The sequence below is a fragment of the Ochotona curzoniae genome, unplaced genomic scaffold (genome assembly GCF_017591425.1).
Source record: "Ochotona curzoniae isolate NIBS_2020 unplaced genomic scaffold, NIBS_Ocur_1.0 scaffold_2453, whole genome shotgun sequence".
In the NCBI taxonomy this organism is placed as follows: Eukaryota; Metazoa; Chordata; class Mammalia; order Lagomorpha; family Ochotonidae; genus Ochotona; species Ochotona curzoniae.
This window is the reverse complement of record NW_024467094.1, coordinates 12964755-12991831: the sequence shown is the minus strand read 5'-3', so window position 1 is coordinate 12991831 and position 27077 is coordinate 12964755. Positions and strand designations below refer to the sequence as shown.

The following is a 27077-nucleotide window of genomic DNA, read 5'->3' as shown; positions in this document are numbered from 1 at the left end:
AAATTTACTGCATCAGGATGTGCAAAGCTCCTCACCTAGCTTGGGCTCTGACATTCCAACTTAAACCATCTCTCTATAGGGCCACCATCTTCATTCTTATGGACTGAAGTTTGATCTTCCACAAGGGTAACTTCTTCACCCTTCTCAGGCGCTTACAAACCATAGGACACTGTTCCCCTGCCCTCTTTAATCCTGTGCCACTTGGGTTTCCCTGAGCCAGAACTGGCACTCACATTGGTCTGTTCTGCTTGAAGGCTTTAGGACCAAATTGTTCTAGAAAGCAAAGGAATGAAAGGATAATGGGAAGAAATAGAAGAGGAAGAACTCCCAAGTTACTTTTCATCAGAGGACTGTATCAGTTAGAACTCTTTTGGCTCAAGAAGTTTAAAAAAAAAAGTAGTTAAATGAAAAATAAAGTAGTTTATTCATTCATGTAACAGAGAAGTTCAGAACTGCTTCAAGACACAACAGTTCCAACAATTACTTCAGGGAAGAGATGTCTAGCTCTTTCTCTTGCTTTTGCTTCAGCCCTGCTCTCCTCTAGGATTTAGCTCCTTGTCTTCATTGCTCCCCTTTTGCTGACCAGGATGAGTCTCACATCCTCACATTCATTCAAGTTCAATGAGAGCAAAACGGAAAATGTCTTTTTTCTAATAATTTTAGCAAAAAGACTGACATTAGGGGCCAGTATTGTAGCAGAGAGGATTAATATATTACTAAAATGGATAATTTAATAATAAGCATATTGAGCACTAATTACTGGCTAAGAATTTATAAAGTAGCAAAAGCAAGCATGGCACTAGGAAAGTAAGATTGGGAAACAGTGGCTATAAGATATGTTGCCAGGGTCTGGCGTGATGGCTCAAATCGTCCATCTTAAGCACTGGAATCCCATATGGGTGCCAGTTTATGTCCCAGCTGTTTCACTTCCCATCCAGCTCCCTGCTTACGGCCTGGGAAAGCAGTGGAGGATGGCCCAAAGCTTTGGGACCCTGTACTCACATAGGAGACCCAGAAGAAACTCCTGGCTTCTGGCTTCAGATGGGCTCAGCTCCAGTCATTGCAGCTATTTGGGGGAGTGAACCAGTGGATCAAAGATCTTTCTCTCTCTCAGTATCTCCTTTTCTCTGTAAACCTGCCTTTCCAATAAAAATAAATCAATATATTTAAAAAAAAAACAACAGAGGTAGTTTGAGAGGCAAGTGAGTGAAAGGAGGCCAAGGGAATTTCCTGGATAATAAAACTGTGCTACGTTTTGTTTAGGGTGTCAATTATGTATGTTGCCAGAGAGTAACAGGATAAGATAAGTGGTTCGTTGAATAAAGAAAGCAAAATTTAGGCAGAAGTCAAAGAAGATCCTGGGGTTTCACAAAGCTGAATAGTAAAATTAAAACAAAACAGGAAAAGAGAAAAGCAAAAGATGACACAAGAGTCTCACTGAGTTTGGCACAGGATGTCACTATGCGTTATTCTGTTGGAATCAGAAATGCCTTTGATATACCTGGCTTTTCAAGGACAGCAGATTGGAGAGCTTCATCTTGTAAGAATAGAATGAAAATTCTTTCGTACTTCTGGTTAGTTCTTAATTTTGTGTTTATATATTTTAGCTAAACTACACATCCAATTTGCAAAGCCACATCCTGGTCATGAAGTAAGGTTGTCATCAAAACAATTTCAGAAATACATAGAATTGGTTGTGTCTGAACTCAGGGGCAACGAAGACCAAGTTCTGGAAAGCATTGTGGAATTTCTAATGAACGCTTTAGAGAGGAGTCACATTGAGTGTCTGAGGAATTGTGCCAGACGGAAGTGGCTGCATCAAATCCAGCGTGCTGCAGAGATGAGTGGCGTGTCCCTGGAGCCGGTGTACACTGAGACCTTTAAGGCCTTGACCCAGGTACGTTGTCTGAAGTGACAGTAAGTAATGTTCAATGGGTGAAAATACAGAGCACACTGAATTCTCTTGAAAAATCACTAGGCGTGATTACAAATGGTTTAGTCATTCATTTATTCATTTCAACAGTACAAATGACCCAAACTCTGGAATGCATGTTGATTGGCAAGATATAAAAAGAACAGTAGGGGAGTGAACCGGAAGATGGGAGAGCTCAGTCTCTTGCTCTCCCACTGTGTCTCAGTAACTCTGTCTTTCAAATAAAAATAAAATATTTTAAAAGAGAGAGAGATAAACATAGAGAAGACAGATGTAGGTACCTTGGGATTCCTACTTTCATTTTTGCTAACAGTCCAATAAGCCTAGAATAGACAAAGTATCAGGAAATGTGCTAGAAGTTCGAGCTCTGTTTCTCTTCAGTGATGTTTTGAGAGTCACTTTTAAAATGAACTATTTAAATGATAAATTCATTGTCAAGTAGACTCTAGCATCACACAGTATTTCACTACACTGCCTAGAAGCAAGCTGAGACTATTGCAGAATCCTGTCCCACAGAACACTAGACACAGAGGGGGCACTAACCAGTCTTTCCACATTCTCAGAGATTGCTATTTCTCTGAGAAAGAAACAGCACAGTTGTCTTCTACAAATATCACAGATTCCAACTCTTCTAGGGAACGTGTACTAAACAGCAACCCTTGCGCATCAGTATCATCTACAGAATGATCCCGTTTTCTAGTGCAGTCGGAAATGGTGCAATTAGAATCAGAAGACTACTGAGGAAAAAGGGATATCACCCCAACTTGTTCCAGAGATCTGTGGCACACTAAGATAATCTTAGAAAACATTCCCATGGAGCAATAAGCAATAAAGGCAGGAGAAAATAAAATCATGAAAAGTAAAACTTTCAGATATATACAAAGAGTAGAGAAATGTCAAGGAAAGTGTCTCCCATGTCTCCAATATGATATACATCTATTTTTTTCAACATATATGCTAACGTATGTTAAAAATTTCATAGACATTCATATTATGAAAAAAACCACACATGGATTTCAAGTTCTTTTTGAACCAAAATAAACTTATGCTGACTTATGTTTTAATATGTCTGAGCAGGATTTAGTGTGATGAGGGACTAAGGCTAGCACATCAGTTTGCAAAGAGTCTCTGTCAGAGCAACTTGACTCTGCTAAAACTGAAGCAAAAACCAGCATCCAGTTTGGTGAAACTTGGATTGGGAGGATGGCAGAAATCCGACATTTTGTAAGTCAGATAGTCCTTAAGCATGACAGTGTTCCTGCTCATTCCTCTCATCAAGCAAGAGCAATTTGGTGAGGATTTCAGGAGCAGATTGCTAGGCATCCACATATACAATCCTTCGACTCCTGGTTTCTGACTTCTTTTTTTATTTCCTAATCTTAAAAAAAAAAGTCTAAAAGATACACAGCTGTCTTACATTAATAATATAAAAAGAATTGCATTTACATGGTTCAGTTCCTAAGACCTTCAGGATGGACCAACCAGTATCACCACTTACAAAATGACCTGAACTTGTTGGCACTTGTATTGAGGAATATATCTTATCCTTCAAAATTTGTATCTTTTGGAGCTGGCACCATGGCCACCTAAGCACCAGCATTTTATTTGGGCACAATTTGAGTTCCAGCTGTTCCACTTTCAATCCAGCTCCCTGCTTATGGCCTGGGAGAGCGGCAGAGGATGGCTCAAATCACTGAGCCTATACACTGACATGGGAGAAATGGAGGAAGCTCCTGGCTTCGGATTGGCTCGGTTCTCCCTGTTGTGGCCCTTTCAGGGAGTGCACCAGTAGGTGAAAGATTTCTCCATCTCTTGCACTCTCCCTGTAACTCCACTTTTAAAATAAAAATAATTTTTAAAAATTCAAAATCTAATAATAAATTTTTATTTTTAACTAATTTATCCTGAGACATTTGGAAGTCACTCTGTAATAGTGTTACTAATATTTAAAAATTTTTAGGTACATAAAATTTTCTCATATTTTGACTAGAAAAATAGTAATTATAGAAAGTCTGCTTTCTTAAGCTCCAAAAAATCCTTTCCAAAATGATGCAGATCAAATACCCAAACTATGTTAAGAATTCCTGGGACAGATGCTGTGGCACAGTAGGATGAGCCACTGCTAGGGAGGCCTGCATCCTCTGCTGCAAAGCAGGAATGAATCCCAGTTACTCCACTTCTGATCCAGTTCCCTGTTGATGTGCCTAGGAAAGCAGCAAATGTGGTTCAAGTACTTGAGTTCTGCCACCCAAGTGGAAGACTCAAATAGAATTGCTGGCTCCTGGCATCAGCTTTGACCACTGTTGTGGCCACTTAGGAAGTGAATCAGTGGATAAAAGATCTCTCTCTCTCTCTCTCTCATTCTACCTTTCAAGTACCTAAATAAATAAATCTCCTTAAAAAGTGAGAAATCCTTGAAATTGTTTTTTCCCACATTTACATCGTCAAAGTTTATGAAGAGATAAATGTGAAAGGAAGGGCTGGAAACAGAACCGACCCAGCAATTACAACCACCAGCTGATTGGGGTGATGGACCATGCCGGGCCCTATACTTGCAAGTACACACAAGAACCTGTTCTGGGTTCACCTCAGACAGTTTCTTTAGGGATCCCCCAAATCAAACTGCCTGACTCAGATCCCTAACCATGAAAAGACAGAGGACAGAACAAATCAATCAACTACCCCAGCCATATGCTGGCAGTGAAAAACAGGGCAAATGGAGACTCTAAGATGGAATATGTCAATCAGAGGATTCCTCAGCGACTTCATCGTGCTTGGAATGGCGAGACTGGCAGCAGTTCATGACTGTTGAACTATCAAAACCACTTGAGCAAGACCCTCGGAGCATGCCCCATATCGGGGACCTGGGATGGGTGGGGTTTCACCCTTTACCTCCCCTTTTACCCCAGATAAAGGAAAAAATGTAGAAATGATAATCTTACCCACTTTCCTGTAGCCCTTGAACCTTTCTGCCATAATTAACTATGTAAAGATTGTCAAAAATAATGGGAAAAAGTTTTAAATTTAAAAAATGTGAAAGGAAAGCATCTTCTTGTGTCAGCTCTCTCAAATAATACTTTTTAAATTAGTTTATTCTTATTTGCTTGAAAAGCAGAATGACACACACAGATAAGTAGATGGGGAGAGATGAAAGGGAAGAGAGAAGAGAGAATGAGATCTTCCATCTGCTGGTTCACTCATCAAATGCCTGCAAAAGCCACACTTAGGCCAGGCTGAAGCTAGGAGCTGGGAACACCATCCACGTGGGTGGCAGGGACCCAAGCGTTTGAACCATCATTTGCTGTCCTGAGGTGTGCACCTTAGAAGGAAGCTGCATTGAAAGCACAGCCAGAACCGTTTCCAAGATGCTTCAGTTTGGTATGCAGACATCCCAAAGTGACTCCCACTGCGCCACAATGCCCACTGCTTAAACAGGTACTTTTAACTGAAGCCCAGATAGTATGTCCATGTTCAAAAAGAACAAAGCTTTGTGCCTCCAAACTTGAATGAACTTGAGAGTTTGCTGTTCTTTCTCATTGACACAGAGGCTAGCTGTGATGTCAGCCTTTTCATCCATGTGAAGACTAATATGTGCATCATCTATTCAGGGAACTAAAACTATAGGGACCCAGTGAAGGCAGATTGACTCATGAGAGGAAACGTGAGTGGGGTAGTTTTTTGGCTATTTGGCAAATAGATGATCAGAAACATTTTTGCCACAGGATGCTGAAACCCATGGAAATAAGAAGATAAGTGCTCACATTTCCCTCTTAGAAGAAAACGTCCTTCTGCCACACAGAGGGAGTGTTGTGTTAAGGAATGTGGCTTGTACCGTAGATGATGCTCCATTTGTTCTGAATAAAGTACTCTACCGGGACATGAAAGGAATAAGGTAATTGCTTCCTGGAGAGGTTGACTTTATTTTTAAAAAAAATAATCAAATCTTTTCTGCTAGCATCAAAATCCTAGCTAGCTACCCAAGGAAGTAATGTTTCTAAGAGAAGAGGTGACAGTTCCCACTCCTGGATGCTTTTCCTGGATCACTTCTAGAGCTCCCTCTATAACAATGACTTGCAGCGTAAGGGCCCTACTTCACAATATCAGCTCGATTAATTCTGCCTGCTTCTGTAAGTTAATTGTGTCCCCGGTATCCTATTTATGTAAGTTTTCTCTGTTACAACTAAACTTGTTTTTTAAAATCTTTCCCTGAAGTCAGTCAGATTCCCCAAACTGGCAATCTTACCTGAATCCCTTTCTCTGACATATAACGACTATAACTGTGGGTGAGAAATTGATTTAGTTTTCCCCATGCTTTAGTCCGAAGCCTCCCGCTGTGCCTTTCTCTCATTCTCCTGTTGCTTTTCCTCAGCTTTACAGTCGTGGATGAAGGGAAGCCAATCCATGTCCCCCAAGTTCAGCACCACGGGAACATCTTCTTCTGGAACCAGTCTCGCAATAAGGAGGATTATAACGGCTCCTTCCTGGCACTGCCTCTTCAGGATGCACACATGAGGATCTTTGGGGTCTTGGCTGTTGACACGCTTAGAGATCCTCACAAAATAAACATCTTCCTTCCACATGAGATCAGATTCTACCAGGTAAGTTACAAAAGTGTCTAAGATTGATGATAGGATGGCCTCTCCTAGACCTTTCACAAAGAGAAACTTGAAACTAAGTGAATTAAAGCTATGTATCCTTACAATGACATCCTACTTGCTCCTGTTCCTTCTCTCTGTCTTTGGAGAAATACTCTTATGGGAAAATTGAGCACCTCGGTAGCATATACAATCCTCCCTAGGGAGATTTTTAATGTGTATCCCATAGCATTGATCATAGGAGTAGAAGTTATATGGTAGAACATAAACCCACTGACTAGATCACTAAGACCTACAAAGCACTTTATTAACAGGGGTACCGAGGAATCCTTATTTATTTCCACAAAGGGTACTAAATGTGGAATGCATCCCCATAGCTATTGATTTCAGTGCTAACATTTTTGAGGATAAAGTATAGAGAATAAAGCCCAAATATTTCATCAATGTCATGTTTTCAAGTTAGATCACAAAAAAATTAAGTTCCTCTTGAGACAATTAAGTAGCTAGGCCATTTCCACAAGCATTTTCATTTAATTTTGTAGATGGAAATAGCAATAAATGAAGAATGAAAGCCTCTAAATGGACTGGGGTAGGCAGCAGAACTTTGCTATCCCATATCATTTGTACCCTGTAAACCTCTGATCTTTTATGTTATTGATTTCTTGACCATTATTTTTTCATTTTTAGCACCTGTTTGCTGAGTGGGTAGCTGAGGAAAGTAACATAATCTCTTCATGTGTCTTTTTAACACTATTTATTCTGGGCAGATGTTGTGGCATAACAGGTTAGACTACCACTTGGAATGTGTATGTGCCGTATCAGAGTGCATGGATGAAGTGTCGCCTCCACTTCCATCCTAGCTTCCTGGTTTAGCACACCCTGGGAGGCAACAGATGATGGCACAAGTACGTGGGTCCCTGCCACTTATGTGAGAGACAGGGGTAGAATTGCTAGCTCCCAACCCAACTTCAACCTTGGTTATTATGGCTATCTGGGGAATACACCAGCAAACTGAAAATCTGTCTCTCTGTTTCTCTCTATCTCTATCTCTCTCAGTCTATTGCTCCACTTTCCAAATAAAATAAACAAATATTTTAAAATAAGATTCATTTGCATCTGAAATAATAAGCACACAAAGATATTAAGAAGGAAAATTGAGGAATATGAAATTAATCAGATAGTGAATTATATATTGTCTTGCTGGAGAGCATGTTAAAATGAATCATGTCCCTTGGACATGAAGACTGCTGTGTAATACCTTTAATACCTTGAATCACGATATAAAATGCACATGATTTTGAAGAAATTGTGATTCTTGGAGTTTCTTCACAACAGGCTTACAGATGGATACTTAAGGAGCTCCCATCTCTTCTCTGTGAAGCAAGGTCTCACTGCGCCTATGAAAGTACTGCATAATCTAGTATGTTGCAGACCTTGGAACCCAGCAAGTCCTGTGCTGGTGATACAATCAAGAGTAACCATGTATAAATGCAGACATTAAAATGGGCATCAGTTCAGGGCACCTTCTAACCATTTGCTCAATGTTCTTTGTTTCTAAACTTTTTTCCTCATTTCAAAGTTTATCTTGTTTAAGATGTTTTCGATTCTCTAATAGTACATATCACAAATTTCACTGATGATTTTCAGAAAACATAAAAGGGAATATAGAGTTGTCTATACCCTTTGAGTAAAAAAATACATATATTTGTTATGATAGGCAGAATCACAGAGACAGAGAGAAGGAGAGAATCTTTGATCCACCGAGTCACTTCCCAAATGTTTAAACACCTAGAGCTGGGCCAGGCTGAAACCAAGATCCAGGCTGAAGCCAAGATCCACGTGGTGGGTTCCTCAAACTCCCATCTGAGTTTCCCACAGGGGCCCAAGTACTTGGGCCATCTTCTGCTACTTTCATAGGTACATTAGCAAGAGGCTAGATGGGAAGTGGAGCAGCCAGGACTGGACACATACTCATATGGAGACCAGTATAGCAGGAGGCAGTTCAACCCACTGTGCCACAATGCTGACGCCATCTTTGATTTTTTTTTTTAATTCTTATTTCCCTGCATAATTTGAATTCTACCTTTTGAGAACTGATGATTAAGTTATACAAATTTGATTGTTATTTATTAAAGAGATAACACAATTAATGTGTTACTAATTATTTTAAAGAGAAAAAGGAGGGACCAGCATTATGATATAGTAGGTTAAGCAGCTGCCTGCAATGCCACATCCCATAAGGGCACTGTGTGGAATCCAGACTGCTGTACTTCTCATCTAGTTCCCTACTAATGTACCTGGGAAAGCAATGGGGAATGATCCAAACGCTCAGGCCCCCGGTGCCCACGTAGGAGATCTGGATGAAGCTTCTGGTTTTGGCTTGGCCCAGTTCTAGCTGTTGTAACCTTTAGGCGGATGAACCATGAGATGGAAAAACTCTCTCTCCCTCTTTTTCTCTTTATAACTCTACCTTTCAAATATATTAAAATTAACCTTTAAAAGCCCACTTATTAAAAACAAAAAGGAAACTTACTTTTCTCTCTGTGTAGGGTGTCGCCAATGTCTTTAGCTCTGCCTATCACTACATCCACAGCCGCGAGCACATCCTGCATATAGTGATCACTGGCATTGGCTGGCTCTCCAACATCACATCTGGCATCGCCTCCATCACTACATTCTTTGTTGAGCCTAGCCCAAACCAGGTAGGCAAGATGGGAACTCTGCCCTCAAATGATTATATTAGATGTCTTCAGTGTAACAGCATCTGTAGATGTTATTGTCCTGTTCATGTTTTTTTCTTTTTTTTTTTTTAATTTTTATTTTGATGATCTTTACATAGCTGATTAGGGCTCAAAGGATCAAGGGCTACAGGAAAGTGGATAAAACCATTGTTTCTACATTCTCTTTTTTCCTTCCTGTATCCTGCTAATATTTTTAAGCCATGCTTATTAGCTGTATGCTAACTGGGGACATATTTCCTGTCACCTCAAATCAAGCCATTGATGATGAATGACAAGAATCCATCTCAGATTGCCTTAGGCAAAAGAGAAAAATTACTAACTCATGACCAACGTGAAGAAAGGGCAGGAGACAAGTTGGCTCCCAGGATGACCAGATCCTGGGATTTCATACCCTTGGGACTATCTCGTGCTGCTCATCTTTCCATTTCTCATGTTTGCTTCTTTCTGCGTGTTGACTTTGTTCTTCCAGCTGAAGCTGGACTTTCAAATGTTGACTAACAAAGCAAAAACTTCTAATTTGGGAAATTAGAAAACAAAGCTGTCTTTGACCTATCCAGAGATCTAATTCCTTGTTCAAGTAAGGCAATCCACAGGAAACGGCCACGCTGACCAGAATCCAATATTGGGTAAAATGTAAAGTGTGAAGGGGCGAGGTGAGGGACTGCTGCTTCAGAAAAACACAATTATATCACACCAATTAAAAGAAAAACCCTTATATGTAACTTGATGAATTTTAGATGAACATTTGTTTTAGTTATTTGCATATAACTTTAATGTTATGATTTTCCACATGATGAGAATGAATAGAGGGACCAGCATTGTGGTGTAGTTGATTAAGCCACTTCCAGTGGTGCAAGCTCCAATTGAGTCGTGGCTGGTCCACTTTCAATCCACTCCTCTGTTAGAGAGCCTGGGAAAGCCACAGACGATGACCCATGTGCTTGGGTCCCTGCCACTCTTGTGGAAGACCTGGATAGAATTCCTGGCTGCTGGCTTCAGTAAGATCCAGCCTTAGCAGTTTAGCCATTTGAGGAGTAAATCAAAATTCTCTCTCTCTCTTTCTCTCTAGCTCACCTTTTCAAATAAATTAACAAGTTAAATCACAGGCAGGAAGGAAAACCTGGGGCATGGAGACAAGACACAGTTTCATCTCCCAAGCAGCATTCAGCATGCGAGACACTATGGATCCTCTTTATCCAGAGTGTTCCTTTTTACTCTAAGAATCATTTTTAAAAGGAGGGGACACAAAAAATACTTCTTTACTTCTAATTAAGTCTGTCTTTCCTCAAGCTTAGAGGACTTTATTGATATGTTAGTATTGCTGTCTTGTAAATAAACTAGTTTCTCCATAAAAAAAATGCTGATAAATTCTCATTAAAATATTTACATAATCCACTTGTGGATGAGGATCTATAGTTTGAAAACCTCTTGGAATTGAGAAAAATAGGGCCGGGCATTGTAGCACTGTAGGTTAAGCCACTGTTTGGGACACCTGCATCTCATGTTGGTGTTCCTGAGTTTGTGTTAGGATCTGCTTCTGACTCCAGCTTCCTGCTAATGTCACCCTAGGAGGCGACAGCTCAAGTTATTGGGTCCCTGCCACCCAAGTAGGAGAATCAGGTGGAGTTTCTGGCTTCTGTCTCCTGGCTTGGTCCAGTCCCAGCTGCTGGAGGAATTTGGAGAGTAAAACAGAAGATGGACCATCTCTCTTTTCCCCCCAAATTCCTACCACTTTCGAACAGAATGAAAATATAAAGAAAGAGGAGGAGAAAAGCTAGGGGTCATCATAATTTTGTAATTTTTCTACTTAGCTGTCTCCACAAGCAGTGAGACTAGGAGGTTTAATTATTCCTCTCTAATGAAATCTCTTCCTCTTTTCTAGGATTCAGACTATGTTTTACGCAATATGATGGTTACAGGGCAGCTGGGTCTGACAGAAATCCACACGAATCCCCCTATCATCACAAGGAAGTCATGTGTCTTCAGGTATGAGACATGTCTGTTTTGCTTGGCCACAGTGCAACTGCCGGTCTAAAAGTAGATCTGGAAGACACAGCTTCTGCATTGTAGCACACTTTAACTTTTATTCTGAATGCCTTCAAAATAATTTCTATAGAATATTATTTTTCTTGGAAAGGAAAGGAAGAGAAGGGAAGGGAAGGAAGAGGAAAGGAAAGGAAAATGCATTTTGAAATACTAACATTTTGTAAATACTTTATTATTTTTAAAAGATTTGCTTTTATTTGAAAGGCAGAGTTAAAAAGAGAAGGAAAGAGAGGGTAGGGAGAATCTTCTCTCCACTACCAGTTCACTCCCCAAATGGCCACAGTGGCCAGAGTAGAGCTGATCCAAAGCCAGGAGCCTCCTCCAGATCTCCCACATGGATGCCACATCTCAAGGAACTGAGCCATGCTCCACTACTTTCTCAGGCCATAAACATAGAGAACATTGGAAGTGGAGCAGCCAAGACTTGAACCAGCACCTACATTGGGATGCTGGCACCAAAATAGGAAGCTTAACTCACTACACCATGGCACTGGCCACTTTACAAAAACTTTAATAGTGTCTCCCTATCAACATGGACAGGAGACGGGGAAAGAGATATATGCCCTACTAGAGAGAGCAGTGACCACCACACAACATGACCACAAAAATCTGTCACTGAGGCAGATGCTGTAAAGGCCTGGCCAGACCCCCATTGTGTTCTGCCAGTTGCCACAGGCTCTGCTGCAGGTAACCAGCCTTACCTTCTGTGGAGGAGTTCCCGTAAGTGACTGGAGCCCCTCACCAGGAGGGGTCCAGGTAATAGGTAAACATCCCTCACCCTATACCACCAACATACCCGGAGCTTTTTAGAGCAATAGTGCTAGGATACAAATGACACCTGCCTTGCTTTAAAGTGGGAGGACAGAGTCTTTGGTACAGTGTACCTCCCGCTTCTGTAAGGACACCGAGGTTAGACTTCACCTGAAGCTACCTTCTGCTTAGCTCCTCTCTCTGCTAGCCTGCTTTCCTCAGTCCCTCACACATCTCTTCTTCATCCAACCAACACATGCCTGACAGCAAGTAAACAAAAGGACAAACACCCTCTAGGACAAGCAGTAAAAGATGCCGATCTTTCATAGGAGAGCGCCTGAGGTCAAGTCCCAGCCCCAGCGTCTGACTCCAGCTTGCTGCAATAGATCCTGGGAGGCAGAAAATGATCAATTAAATGATTGGGTTCCTACCACTCATGTGGGAGACCCAGCTCCTGACTTCCAGTTGGCTCAGCCCTGGCCGTTGTGGACATTCGGGAGAGCTCTCTCACTCCCATGTGCGCTCTTGCTCTTGCTCTCTCACTTCTCTTTGCCCCTTTATAAAACCGAACCTCCGGAACTGGCATGACATGGGCACCAGTTCTAGTCCCAGCTGCTCCCTGCCAATCCATCTCCCTGCTTATAGCTTGGACAAGCAAAGGAGTATGACTCAAGTGCTTGAGCCCCCATACACCTATGTGGGCAACCTGGAGCAGGCTCCTGGCTCCTGGCTCCTGACTTCAGACCAGCTTAGCTCAGGCCTTGCGGCCATTTAGGGAGTGAAGCAGGAGGTGCGAAATCTCTTTCTCCATCTCCTTTCTGTAACTCTGCCTTTCAAATAAATAAATCAAAAAAAAAATTCACATGAACACTAACATCTGCATAGTGAAGCCAGTGAGGTGGAACATCATGATGGAGAAGGGCTTGGATGCGTGTGCTTAGGTTAGGTGCCAAGAAAAGACTTCAGTGCAGAGGGGATGCGAGGAGAGGGCTGAGCGGAGGGCTACAGCCCTGTGAAATCAAGGGGTGGAGTGTCCCAGGCAGACAACAGCAAGATTGGTAGAAGTGAAGCAGATACAAGCGAGTGATTCGGTATGCTCAAATGGAACGTCATGAACAGGCTGATGCTTAATATCCTTGTGCTTATGTGCTTTGGATTTCAGAGATTTCCTCTTTAAGTGCTCAGACAGTTCCCAGGTGGTTTTGGCTTCTGTCTGTGGAGAAACCCACATAGTAATTCCACTTCGTGAGAGAACAGGGGAGGCCCTGGGAGTCCTCGATTTTAACATTGGCCAGATGAGGATGCTACTATATCAAGAATATAAAGATCTGCAGAAAATGGTGAAGGTGGTCCAGGCTGCCTGCTATGAAATACTGGATGAATTATCTGGCGAGATAAAGAAAAAATGTGTCTTAGGTATTGTGGATGTGGATTTATGGGTTTGATAAATTTGGGTAACATCAAGATAGTGAAAGAAGGGCTATGTTTTCTAAAATGGACTATTGCAATATGTGTACCTCTGTATGTGAAAAGAACTCCCTGTGTGGCCTTGAGCTCATAAACATGATCTGCGAATGGAAGCAAAGGGGCTAAGGTCGTATTTTCTTAGTCAGACCTGTAATTTTATACCTGGAAGAACTTATCAAAGCAGGATAGAAGTAGCATACATGTAATGTCCCACCGTGTGTCAGTGAATGGTGGTTTCCTATAATGCAGATGAGGAAAGTGATGTTCAGAGACAGTCAACAAGTGGCCCCCCCAACAGCTGAATTTGAACCCATATTTGGGGGGCTCTTTTTTGCTTTATCACACAGCATTAATTCCTCAGGATTTCTCATCTTGCAGAGAAAGAAACCAGAGCTTTACAAAGTAAAGCGGGTTTCTCCAAAGTCCAACGCAAACTAATGGCAAAGGCTAGCCCCCAGTTCTTATGCCCCTGTATCTCCTAGGCTGCTCTCAGCACAGCTGCAGCTCAAAAAGAGAGAGGGCAGAAGAAGACATAAAAACCTTTGGCCACCAGGAATAGAGAACCATATATATATACATATATATATATATTTTTCTCTCTTGAAAAAATGGTTACTACAATCCACTCTAAATCCTATGGAAAAGTATTGTATGTGATCGCACAGCAACCTGCGATGTCTTTCCATCATTACAGAGATTGAAAACGTAGGGGAAGTTCGGCGGGCAGGGATCCTCTTCTTCCGCACCATGCTGCAGGAGCTGCAGGAGTGCCTCCAGCTGCTCAGCTCCATGAGCTTCGTCTCCCTGCTGCTCTATGACCACAGCACCCAGGTACAGCCGGTGTCTCCCCAAGACAGCAAGGCCCGGGACCTGCGAGCCAACATAAACCTCGTGCAGGACATCCTGAGAGGCATCATCTTGTTCCTTCACCCAGAGTTGGAATTTTCCAGCGACCTTCAAAACTGGGATAAGTGTAAATTTGTAAGTTTTCTAAAGTACTCTTTTAAACATCCTTAATTTTTCTTTGCAGACACAGAATGTGACAAAGCCGAAATCTTCCATCCTTGGTTTCACCTAACCATAGCAGGCAGGCCTCAGAGCCAGGCTGGGGCAAGGAGCTGAGTGCTCAACCCAGACCTTCCACCTGGGGGCGGGGCAAACCCAACAACTTGACCCGAGGCCTGCTGCCTCCCGGAAGCTGCAACCGGAAGCAGAGACAGAACCCTGACGCGCTGAGACATCAATGTCCCCAGGGGTGTCTTAGCCACTGTGCCAAACCTCTAAACAAATCATAGGAGTATACATGCAAGCATTTTCACACAATAAACACATCCATATAACCAGTCCCTAGGCCAGAAAACGAAACAGCTTATCCAAGGCCCACCTTTGTGCTGTGTCCCATGACCACCCACATACTCCAAAAGTAACCATTTTCTAGTTTTCTAACACCATAGATTGGTTTTGCCTGCTCTGAAATTTATAGAAACATTATTTATACTATATCCACTTGCTAATGATCCCACAACTTTTCTTCTTTGTTCGCAGTATGTTAACAAATACCTAGTCAAGAACATCTGTGCCTTTGATCCAACTGCTAGCGATTTGGAAATTAATTCAGAATTCATTGCTGACTATTTCAAAGGTAAGTTTCCACTTAATTATAGTCTAAATCTGTACCAATAGCAATTAAACCATAGTTGTGATTTTTAGGATTACAACATATGGCTTTTAAATTCCATTTTTAGGAGAAAACAGTTATGGCTAAATATCTTCTGAAGGAGGACATACAGTGTATAATGTAAGCATCCCCTGAAGACACTGTCTATGCTGTACGTTAGAGAATTCAGAGTGTCCTCTCTCTCCCATTTTAGGGCTACGGGTGTATTAATCATTAAAAAATATGAGGGGCTGTTGTGATTGGGCCGCAACCTGCAGCTCAGGCATCTCCTATGGATGCCTGTTTGAGTCCCGGCTGCTCCACTTCTGACCCAGCTCCCTGCGAATGCACCGGGAAAGCAGCAGAGGAGTGCCCAAGCGCCTGGGTCCCTGCACCCGTGTGGGGGATGCAGGACGCTTTAAGATCTTGGCTTCCTCTTGGCCCATCCCTGGCTGTGGCGGTCATTTGCAGAGTGAACTGTGGGATGCAAGATTTCTCTCTCTCAGTCTCTCCCTCTCCTTCTCTCTATAACTCTGCCTTTCAAATAAATAAAATAAATCATTTTTTAAGAGACAGGGAAAAGAAAAAAAAAAAAACAAAAAAGAAGAAGAAAAGGTGTGAGGCTGGTATTGTCATAGTAAGTTAAGCCACTGTCCACAATGCTGGTCCCCATATGAGCACCAGTTCAAGTCCTGGCTGCTCCACTTCCAATCTAGATCCCTTTTGATGCACCTATGAAAGCAGCAGAGGGAACCCCAAGCACTTGGGCCCCTGCCATTCCCTTTGGAGACTGGGGTGAAGTTCCAGGGCCCTGGCTGCAGAGTCTATTTGCAGGGTGAACCAGCAGATGAAAGGTCAATTTCTCTCTCTCTCTCTCTCTCTCTGTCTCTCTCATTCTAACTGTGCCTCTCTAACTGTGCCTTTCAAATAAAGAAATCTTTAAATATAAAGGAAAAATAAAATAAATGAGTAGCCTTGCAGTGAGAACAGGCCCGTTAAGCAAAGACCTAATATCTGCAGCTTCAATAAAGAACTGAACAGAACAGATCCATGGTCTGAAGCCTGGCGAGGCAGGCTGCGGGAGAACCAGTGGGAATGGAGAGCTGCAAAGCTCCGGGGTCAAGACAATGTAAGGAACCCCTCAGCCTAGTGAGCAGACACATGTAGGAGGGACTCCACACACACACACCTCATCAGGGCCGCTCCCAGTCCAGCAAGAAGGCATGGGAGCTGGCTGCTCCTGTAATCTTTAAGAAACACTCACACCAAATTCAGAAAATCTTACCCCTCTCACTCTCTGTGTAGACTCCAGATAGACCTAGTCAGAAGAGTTTTCAGATTTCTGTGACAAAACCCCAGGCCCAGAATCTCAGAACAAGAGAGTCTTCTAAGACAAGAGAAAGGAAAGAAGCTCTGGTATGGTGGTTCATCGGGCTAATCCTCTGCCTGTGATGCTGACATCCCATTTGGGCACTGGTTCTAGGCTCCCTTCCTTGACTTTTGGTGCAGCTGCCTGCTGATGGCCTGGAAAAAGCAGCAGATGATGGTCCAGTCCTTGGGTCCCTGCACCCACATGGCAGACCCAGAAGAAGCTTCTGGCTCCCATCTTTGGTCTGGCCCGGCTCTGGCGCCTGTTGCAGCCATTTGGGGCGTTAACTAGAGCTATATTCCCTCCTTGGGGGAGGACTCAGGCACCCACCATGTCTAATCCAGTTCCCTTGCCAGACAGGGGCTTGGAGGCCAGGCAGGGCAGCAGGCCCTGCATGCTCCACTTCACAGGTGTGCACAGGAATCCACTTTTGGTTCCTCACAGTCCCATTCCCAATCACACAAGAAGACACAGGCATGTCTGGGGACATCGTGCCAATGCCACAGTGGAGTCTCTGGAATCCACTCCCGGTTTGCCTGTAAGAACGACCTCCTGTTGCCTAGCACCGCGCTTTTGTTTCAGAACACCGTGAATTTCTCTGCTTGCTCCTGTACTGAAGCGTGGAGCTGAGCCCTGCGCTGCTTGACAGCCGTGTTCCCCACGACTTTTGCTTGCCAACAGTGCCCTCCGGTGGCAGAAATTCTAACTGCAGTCCATGCAGCAAGATTTCATCCCAACACGCCCGGGAGCCTTTAGGGTGTTAACTAACCCTGCCTCCTTCAGATGCAAGTACATTAGAGAATTCTAAGCTCCCTGTTTGAGGTGACGGAGGGTAAATCTGATGGTTACCTTTCCGTTTGTTCCAGGAAAGGGATGGAATCTTCTGGCAGCGCAATGTGTCTTTAACTAAGATCCCTTTTTTGAAACCCCACCTAGTAGAAAATACCACCAGTAGTAGCCATAGGTTCCACTTAGCACAGGAAGGGATTTTAGATCATAGCTTTCCAGGCTACTGATTACATCAAGAGAGTAGAATTAGGACTACTGAAGCACTCACAGTGTGCTGCCACACACTCGCACCCCACTTTGTTCTAGTTCCAGCCAAAGGGTATCTGGTGGAACCCCAGGCAGCTGTGCCCTGCCCGTAGACAGAGGAATTCACTCTCCTTCGCGGGAGCTTTGGGCCACTTTGACCAGCTGGCCAGGCCTCCCGTGGCTGCGCCACTGCGTATGAAGGCTGCAGACACACAGGCCTGTGTATCCAGTGACCGTTCCCAGAGAGCTATGGCAATAGAGCATCAAGAGCTCCCCACCCCGCCGCCTGCCATCCTGCCTACAGAAGTTCCCTTCTCCTGCCTGGAGACTCGGGACCAGCCTGTCTTTGCAACGATATGTTCTCCTCAGTCTACTCCCCCAGTCTTTCTACCAGAGGTGGCAGGGGCAGACCTATTCCAGGTCCCCATCCCAAGATGTCTGGTTAGATATTATATTCCAAAAAATAATCACAGATCTGGAAGGGGAAAAAAATCTGTTCCCTGGTGTATTATCAGAATGACTTCAACGCCTAAACCGTGTGGCTGTGCCAACTGACCCAATACCTTCTTCCCGAGTCCAAGTCCAAGGGTCTACAAGTCCACAGCCACTCCTCTTGGCTTCTCTCGAGGCATTCCTGGGGCTCTTCCCCTGCCCTTAGAGGCTGACAGGAGCTTCAGCTCCACCACCCAGCAGCTTCCTCTGCACAAAGCCATGGACCATGCAGTGCAGGGAAAGCCCCTGCCACCAGGGGGAAGGGAGTCCTTTCCTGGGAGGTCTTGCCCTGCTGATTTCTGTCACCATGGTCTTCCTCCACTGTACAAGTGAGACACTATCATGGCCAACGACCTAAGGGGAACCTCCTGCCAACCCTTCAGAAATAGCAAATAGGTTTATAGCGCTCAACTGAATCTGTAGCGCTCGCAGCCTGATTTTTTTGAGATGAGTCCAAGCGAGATGGACCAAGCGTCACCAGACAGTGTTATGTCACTCTGCCCTGTTAGTAGGAATCTGCTGTCTGCTAACTCTGGCGTGGATTCTGTGACGGTTCCCCACCACCTTTGTGGACCCAGTCGTCTTGGACGGTCGCCCCCGAGGGGAGTTCTTGGCTCCGACTTGCCAGGCCAGGGTTTCACAGAGTCCGGGGCGCCATCTCCGAGTGGCTCATGGATTTCAGACAGCGGAGGAGGAAACATCAGTTAAGCCTTAGAACAGATTCTCTTTGTCCTGGCCAGAACCTCTTAAAGGGCTCTTTCAGTTAAGATAGGAGACAGATGCTCTGTTCAGGGAGGAGAGAACAGACTGTTTTAGGGACTCGGTGGGGGGACCCAGGGCCCTGAGGTCTGGCCCGTTTGCCATGCATGCATATCTCTTCTATGTTCAGGTCTAAGTTATTCAGAAGAGAAAAGAAAGAAATCAAACCAGCAATTTTCTTTCGTGTCTTTCACCTACGCTTTTGATTTTAAATTTTGAAGTTTTCTGATGGCGGTTACTGAATTAACAGAAACGACAAAAAATGCTTTTACTCACATAGGAACATCATTGTCACTTGGATACCTGACTAAAGATTTTTAAAGATCAGTTTAGTAAGAACGTTTTTCTATTTAACTTGATATGAAATTTTTTCCTTTTAGTGGATGTTATTAAAAAGCTTTTTATATTTAAAACCCTTTTTATATTATAATTTTAAAGTAATTAGAAGGTCAGGTAGAACTAAAAACAGTCACTTGTTCTGTGCCTTGTCTTACTACTCATTGTCTCCGGCTCCAATCGGGCAGGTCATTCTTTTTAACTCTTTCTGTTTCCTCTGGTATCTGCATTATGTCTATTTCTAATATTCTGCACATGTTGCTATCTTTCACTTCATCAAATTTAAACTTTACCCATTGATTTCCTCTTGTTACAGCTGAAGATTTAGTTTAGTTCTGTTACACCCCCCCATCCTCCCAATGTTGTTATATTATAATTTGGGGCTTAAGAAAAGGCAATGTTTGTACAGTTTTTCCTATGCAAACACTATACACAGCTGGGTATTATGGCATTTTGAAGTTTTTGTTTGTTTGTATTTATTTGAAAATCAGACACTCAGGGAAACCAGCTCCCATCTGCTTGTTCGCTCCCCTGTTGCCCACGGTAACTGGGCCTGAGGCAGGCCAGAGCTGGGGACTGGAAATTCAATTCTGATCTTCCAAGTGCGTGGCTGGACCCCGATTTCTTTCTTTTTTAATTATTTTATTTTTTATGTTGTTTACATATTTGACAAGGATGTACACTCGTGTGAATCACTGATTAGTGTGGGGAGAGCCAGGGCTAGTGGGGTTGTCAGGCTGAGCTAGGCTACAGCACCCGTGGGTGTGTATCAGAGCTGAATGGGATGCAGGACGTACTGGCTCAGTCTCTTGCACGTACTGCATGTGCAGGAAATGGGCCAGGGGGCTGGCCTAGCAGGGGTTATTGGTGATCACCCTGACTAAACTGTAGTTCCCACTGGTGTGCTGCTGTGTTGTCCAGCCAGGCCCGACCTCAGCCGTGGTTCTCATGCTCACCGGTGGGAGCTGCAGCCCAGCAGACGTGTGCACACAGCTTCCTTACTAAACCCACTCCCAGCCCTGGATCTTGTATTTGTCCAGGTGGTACTGTGTGAACCCCGATTTCTTGGGCCATTTCATTGCTGCCTCCCAATGTAGATATTAGCAGAAAGTGGGAGTGAGAAGTGAAGGCAGCATGCATTCCCTATGGGGTGCAGGTGCCTGATAAGTGTGTTAACCTCCAACCCAATTGCCCCTTCCTGTGGCATATTTTGATGTCTTGTTTTGTTTTATTTTTTACTTTTTTGTTTTTCTTAAAAAGTGTAACTGCATTTTATTTTTAAATGTCTTAATTCTCTTCACACAGTACTTCCCACCTCCACCATTTGTCTCTACATATTTTTAATTTTTTTTAATATTTAAGATTTTTTTATTGGAAAGTCAGATTTTGCAAAGAGAAGGAGATACAGAGAGAAAAATTTTTCCATCCACTGGTTCACTCCCACGTGGCTGCAATGGCTAGAACTGAGCCAATCCAAAGCTAGGAGTCAGGAACCTTTTCCAGGTCTCCCACGTGGACGCAGAGTCCCAAGGCTTTGGGCTGTCCTCAACTGCTTTGCCAGGCCACAACAGGGAGCTGGAAGGGAAGTAGAGCAGCCAGAACACAGACTGGTGCCCACATGGGATCCCAGCTCATGCAAGGCGAGGACTTCAGTCAATAGGCTACCCCGCTGGGCCCCCCACTTTTTTTTTTTTTTAAGATTTGGTTATTTATTTGAAAGACAGAGTTTCAGGGTAGGGGGAGAGAGAGGAAAAAAGATCAATCTCCCATCTGCTGTTTTACTCCCCCAAATGACACGATCATTATTCAGGGCTGGACCAGGGTGAAGTTAGAATCCTGGCACTGTACCTGAGTCTCTCATCTGAGGGGCAGGGGTCCAAGCCCTTGGGCCAAGTTCCTCTGCTTTCCCAGGTGCATTAGTAGGGAGCTGGATCAAAAGCAAAGCGGCTGGAACTTGAAACAACCTTCTTATAGGAAATTGGCATCACAAGTGGTGGCTTAATCCACCGGGACTCAACACCAGTCGCTCTCCATAGAATTCCGCATAAGATGATCCTATTGGATAATTTCATGTTCCAATTTGTTTTCTCCCAAAGCCGTCACTTCCAGCAAGGCCAATTCTTCTGCTCCCAGAGTCTCCCCCCACCTGCCCAGGCCTTCCTGAAATTCACTTTGTCCCTCTCATAGCTGTTTTCTTTGTCATTCCCTTGGTTCCTTTCTGGTCTGTTCATTGTTTTGAATCTTTAGTAGATATGTGAGAAAGTGTATGATTGGTAAGGTGATTTTTTTGTTTGTTTTTGGCATGTTAAGCTTGAAGAACAAAAATCCTTTCATCTAATGTTTTTATTTAGCCCTCGTACTTGATTTGTTCTTTGCCAGGAACTGTAATTTTGATGACATTGCTCCATTGTCTGTTGAAAATTGAGATATAACCATGTGTCATACAATCCATGATTTTAAAGCATACAATCCACCGTTCTGAGTACTCACAGCAGGTTGTATAATCATTACCACTACCTACTTGGAGAACGCTCTCATCACTGCAAAAGAATCCCTGTTCTCCACTAGTGCTCCCTCCCCGAAGCTCCTCCTCCGGCCATCCGGCTACCGATCTGCTTTCTGTCTCCGTGGCTTTGCCTGTTCTGCAGGTTTCACATAAGTGGACATGTGTAAGAGGTGGCCTGGCTTCTTTCAGTGAGCATAATGTTATCAGCACTTCATTCCTTTCTTATGACTGAAAAAAAATCCCATTCCATGTCTGTAGTGCATTCTGTCCGTTTATCAGTCCGTGGCTCGCTGGGTTGTCTCTGCTTCTTGGCTATTGTGTTTATGCTGCTGTGAGCATTGGTTTACAGGCTTCTGTGTGAACATAAGTTTGTGATCCTTTTGGGTCTACACTTCAGGAGGGGAAATGGCTAGATCACATGGTATCTCCGTGTTTCACTTGTCATGGAGATGGCTCTGTTGTCTTCCAACGTCCAACACCGCTGGTGGTGAGCAGTGTGGAGCCTTTCTGGCTGCTGAGTCTGGGTCCATGTGCTTTGGTTTTGTGTCTCTCCAGAATCGATCGGGTCAGCCCTTTACCCCTGAGGTTGTAAGACAGGCATTGATCTGGTCCGTTTTCATCCATCGGTCTGGGTACCTATCAGCTACCTCCAGCTGTGAAACTCCTCTGGGTCACCATGGCTGCTGCCACTGGTTGTGCGGGTCACGCCCTGCACAGAAGTGCCCTGCCAAGGAGAGTAGGGCTCACATCTGACCTGGATTCCATTCTTTAACACAAGTGTGTCTCCAGCAGCCATGTCGGCTCCAAGGACAGCATTGGAACAGCATTTTATTATTTTTCCTTTTTTAAAATAAATTTCATTTTTTATAATGATTGCATGGTGGATCAGGGTGGGAAGGATCGAAGTTTAGGGAAAATTGGGTGTATTCATTGCTTCCAAATTTGCTATTTCTATGTGTTGTTTCTGAGGGAAGGGAAGAGACAAACAGGGAACCATTCACAACTTTGTGCAAGTCCCAGTACCCAGGGATGAGGAACCGCCACCTGGTAGCAACCCAGAGACTCAAAGTGTACCTATTCTGAGGATTCTGTCCAAGTGGCTTGGACAGTTCTGAAATGGGAACAGCATTTTCTTACATGTCTCTCCTTTTGCTCGCCAAGCTCTACTCCCACCCAGTGCACTTAGCCACAGTAGATATCTCATTTACACTGTCACCTGCAGGCTTCTGGCAGCCTGCCTCCCCTTCATTGTGTCCAGAATTCTCAACAATCAGACACTGGCTCTCCTACATTTAATCTCCAAAATCCCCACTTTTATTTATTTGAAAGGCAGAATTTTGGAGAGGGACCATGGAAGAGATATTGTCCCTCCCCTGGTTCACTACCCATATGGTCTCAACAGCTGTGTTTGGGACAGGCTAAATTAGAACTCCGGGTTGGCATGATAGTGTAGTGGTTAAGGTCCTCGCCTTGCATGCACTGAAATCCCATGTGGATGCTGGTTCTAATTCCAGTGGCCCTGCTTCCCATCCAGCTCCCTGCTTGTGGTCTGGGAAGGCAGTGGAGGACAGCCCAAGGCCTTGGGACCCTGCACCCACATGGGAGACCTAGAAGAGCTCCTGGCTCCTAACTTCAGATTGGCTCAGCTCCAGCTGTTATGGTCACAGGGAGCTGGATGAGAAGTGAAGATCTTCTGTCCATTTATTCGCTCCCCAAGTGGTCACAACGGCTGGAGCTGAGCGAGGAGCCAGGAACCTTTTCTGGGTTTTCCATGTGGGTGCAGGGCCCCAAGGCTTTGGACTGTCCTCCACTGCTTTCCCAGGCCACAAAGAAGGAGCTGGATGGCAAAGGGTGCCACCAGGATTAGAACCAACACCTGGGTCCAACATGGTGACTAGTGGCTAAAGTCTTCACCTTGAAAGCACTGGGATCCCGTATGAGTGCCGGTTCTAATCTGGGTAGCCCCACTTGCCATCCAGTTCCCTGTTTGTGGCCTGGGTAAGCAATGGTAAGCCTTCGGACTCTGCACCCATGTGGGAGACCTGGAGGAAATTCCTGACTCCTGGCTTCATATTGGTACAGCACCAGCCATTGCAGCCACTTGGGTAGTGAATCATCAGATGGAAGATCTTCCTTTCTGTATATCTGACTTGGCGATAAAAATAAATCTTTAAAAAAAAGAAAGAAAGAAAGAAAGAAAGAAAGAAACTGACTCCCATATGGGATCCTGGCACCTGCAAGGCAAGGACTTTAGCTACTAGGCCACCGCACTGGGCCCAAATCATGAGGCTTTTAATCACAATGGATTTATCTCATAACTGTCTAACCTGCATTCCATTTTTTAGAACACTTTAAATAATTTATAAGCAAATCTATATTCACTGGGGCACACTATCAGCATCTGTTACTGATAGCCACACATAATCAAATGAATTTAGAGGCCCTTGCTTTAAGCTATGAATATTTGTGACAGTCAACTGCATTGGTTCCAGTTCACACATCTGGTTTATTGCTCCATCATTTAAAAAGCAATGCATGTAAAACTGTTTAGACACTACGAAACAAACTTACCCCTAAGAAGTCACCCTGGGGCCCAGCGGCGTGGCCTAGCGGCTAAAGTTCTTGCCTTGAACACGTCCGGGATCCCATATGGGCGCCGGTTCTAATCCCTGCAGCTCCACTTCCCTTCCAGCTCCCTGCTTGTGGCTGGAAGGGCAGTTGAGGACGGCCCAAAGCTTTAGGACCCTGCACCCGTGTGGGATGCCCGGAAGAGGCTCCTGGATCCTGGCTTTGGATCGGCATAGCATCGGCCGTCGCGCTCCCTTGGGGAGTGAATCATCGGACAGAGGATCTTCCTCTCTGTGTCTCCTCCTCTCTGTATATCTGACTTTCCAATAAATAAATAAATCTTAAAAAAAAAAAAGTCATCCTGAAACAAGTTTCCACCCACTTGTTGGTCCCACTCTCCCCCATTTAACACTGACCCACAGCATGGGCCTCAGGGACCATGTTAAGTTACCAGTGACATACCGAGTGCCTGACTGCCATGCTAAAGGTGAGCGTTCTGCCAGCATAAACATTGATAGAAATGTACACACACTTCCAGCACATGCTCACTGTGCATGACAGGATTGGCGAGGTGTGTGAAAAAAACTGAAAGAGGAAGAAAGCTAGGAGGACTAATGATGAAGGAGAGGAGAATTCAAGAAACGCTGCTGATCCAGTCCAAAAGCAACAGTTACATTTTAGCTTTTGGACTCTTGAAGTTTAAGTACCTCAATTCTTTCTGTATTGCCCGTCTTCATTAATTGTCTGTGATTCCTAAAGGGCTTAACTTAATTAATCCAGTGCTAAAGCAGGGACTCACAAGTGAAGTTTTAATTTAGTAACACCCTGTTGCAGCCCATTGCAGCATGATGGATTCCCAAATGTCATTAAAACTGTGATTAAACTAGAGCCTACAAAACTACCATAATAAAGTGTTTCTGAATAGAACCATATGCAGATTCAAAGATTGATCGTGCAACATTTACAGCTTAGAGCTATTCAAATCATATATGTTAGCCTTTTCCAAGGCAAAGGTAAAAAAGCAGAATTCCTAATGGTTACAACAGCACCGCATCCGCAGGGGAGAACCTCCAATAAGCTGCGTGAGGCGCTCGGTCGTCGGCCACCCACCACAAGAGGGCAGCAGCGTCCAGCCGCTTCCTGGGCGCCCAGCTGGGTGTACACTGGCTGGGTTGGAACCTGCAGCTAAAGCTTCAGTCTTAGGAAAGGACAGGGAAAGGCACTGCCTGCCCAGGCAGGTTCTCCACTTCTGTCCTCTCCAACAAAAAGACAGGAGAAACTAAGCAAGAGGGGCTTGTGGAAAGGAATGACCTCTGCCTCCTTGCCCGTGTTTTTGAATCACCATGGAGATGGCACCTGGCTTACTGACAGCAGGAGAAAGGGGTCTGTTGATAGCGGGATGCAGTGATAAGAGCACCATAGCAGGAGTTAGGCAGAATAAAGCTGTGGGAGCTGCAGAGCCGTTTTATCTTAGAAAATTACCTAGGACCAGTTTTAAGAGTGTCCTGGGATGAACTTCGGTTTTATTTAATTTACAGTCACAATATTGGAACATTAAGATAAAGTAATCTTTGGAAACCTTATAAATTTTCCAGGAAATTAATTAGTGCAGAGGGATCAATTACAATGACATTTCAAGAATGTATGTTGATTGGGCTAGTGTTGCCCGTGAAATGAGATGAAGCAGGTACGTTTAACGTGCTCCTGTTACCAGCATCTGTTTTTTGGCTTTAATCTATAATGATCATTGATGTTACTGAGCCATTATCTAGAGAAGATTTCAGCAACTGAAAAAAATTAAATTACCCCTTAATTTAATTTATTTAATTCAGCATTTATTGAATACTTACAATTGACTAAGACAGTGCCTCTGTTTATGTGTTTGTTAATAGAGACAAGCTTAGAAAATTAATTGTTTCCATGCATTTCAAAGACAGCATCAAATAAAAGCAGGGTCTGGGGAGTTTTTCTTCAGTGTGCCTTCTCTGTCCCTTGTACTTTGTGTTGTTGCCTTCACAACAATAGGAGAGTTCAACCTGATTCAGTGATCCCTGTTCCTTGTGGCAACAGAAACCAGAGAAGTTAGTTGCAAGAGACAGTCGCCACTGCTGATAAGCTTTTGGCTGTAAGATTGACTATTTAGGCTCTGTTTTTCAGTTATGCTTAATGATGTGTTTGGTTCAAGTTAGCAGATGGGTTAGGCACTGACTTAAGACACTGAGGACCAGGAAAATGAATAGAAGGTGGTGGGGAGGGGAGGGAATGGCCGCACCTTACAGAAACAGTGTCCTTAATAGTCTGTACCGTGACAGGTCTTTGCATGCATGTATTTTCTTATAACGCTCAAAACCAGCCCATGGTTTTAATCCCTAGTTTATGGGAGGAAAAACAAGCTCAGTGCAATGAAGTAACCAGCTCAGTCACAAAATTAATTAGGGTAGAGCCAACAGTGGAAGCCAGATCTGCTTGGCTCTAACGAATGTATTCTTTCTATTAAGCCATTCTATCTGAATATAAGTCATTGATTGCTGGTAAAAAAAATAATACTAATAATGATTGTTATGAATGGTAGCTTAATAGTTCAAGTTAGCAAAGTTAAATGTATGATGGTGTGCAGTGACAATGTATTTTACTGTAATTTTAATTGGAAGATCTTCCTAACGTATGGACTGGAACACCTATGTAGTCACTAAAAAGCTATATTCAATATGCAAAGTCAACATCACTCCAAGTTTCAAATTCTTTTTAAAAGATTTATTTTTATTAAAAAGTCTGAATTACAGAGAGGAGAGACAAAGATTCTCCATCCATTGGTTCAATCCC

At 43.7% G+C, this 27077-nt stretch overlaps 1 protein-coding gene across 1 annotated transcript in view; it reads left to right on the top strand.

Annotated features, from left to right (window-relative positions):
- Window positions 1–27077, top strand: part of EFCAB5 (EF-hand calcium binding domain 5) — a 93477-nt gene that overhangs the window by 64459 nt on the left and 1941 nt on the right. The window contains exons 18-25 of the mRNA XM_041000233.1: window positions 1608–1897; window positions 5656–5825; window positions 6303–6531; window positions 9078–9230; window positions 11152–11255; window positions 13228–13481; window positions 14227–14513; window positions 15078–15174. Of these exons, the coding sequence (XP_040856167.1) occupies window positions 1608–1897; window positions 5656–5825; window positions 6303–6531; window positions 9078–9230; window positions 11152–11255; window positions 13228–13481; window positions 14227–14513; window positions 15078–15174 (1584 nt within the window). The remainder of the gene's footprint in view (window positions 1–1607; window positions 1898–5655; window positions 5826–6302; window positions 6532–9077; window positions 9231–11151; window positions 11256–13227; window positions 13482–14226; window positions 14514–15077; window positions 15175–27077) is intronic.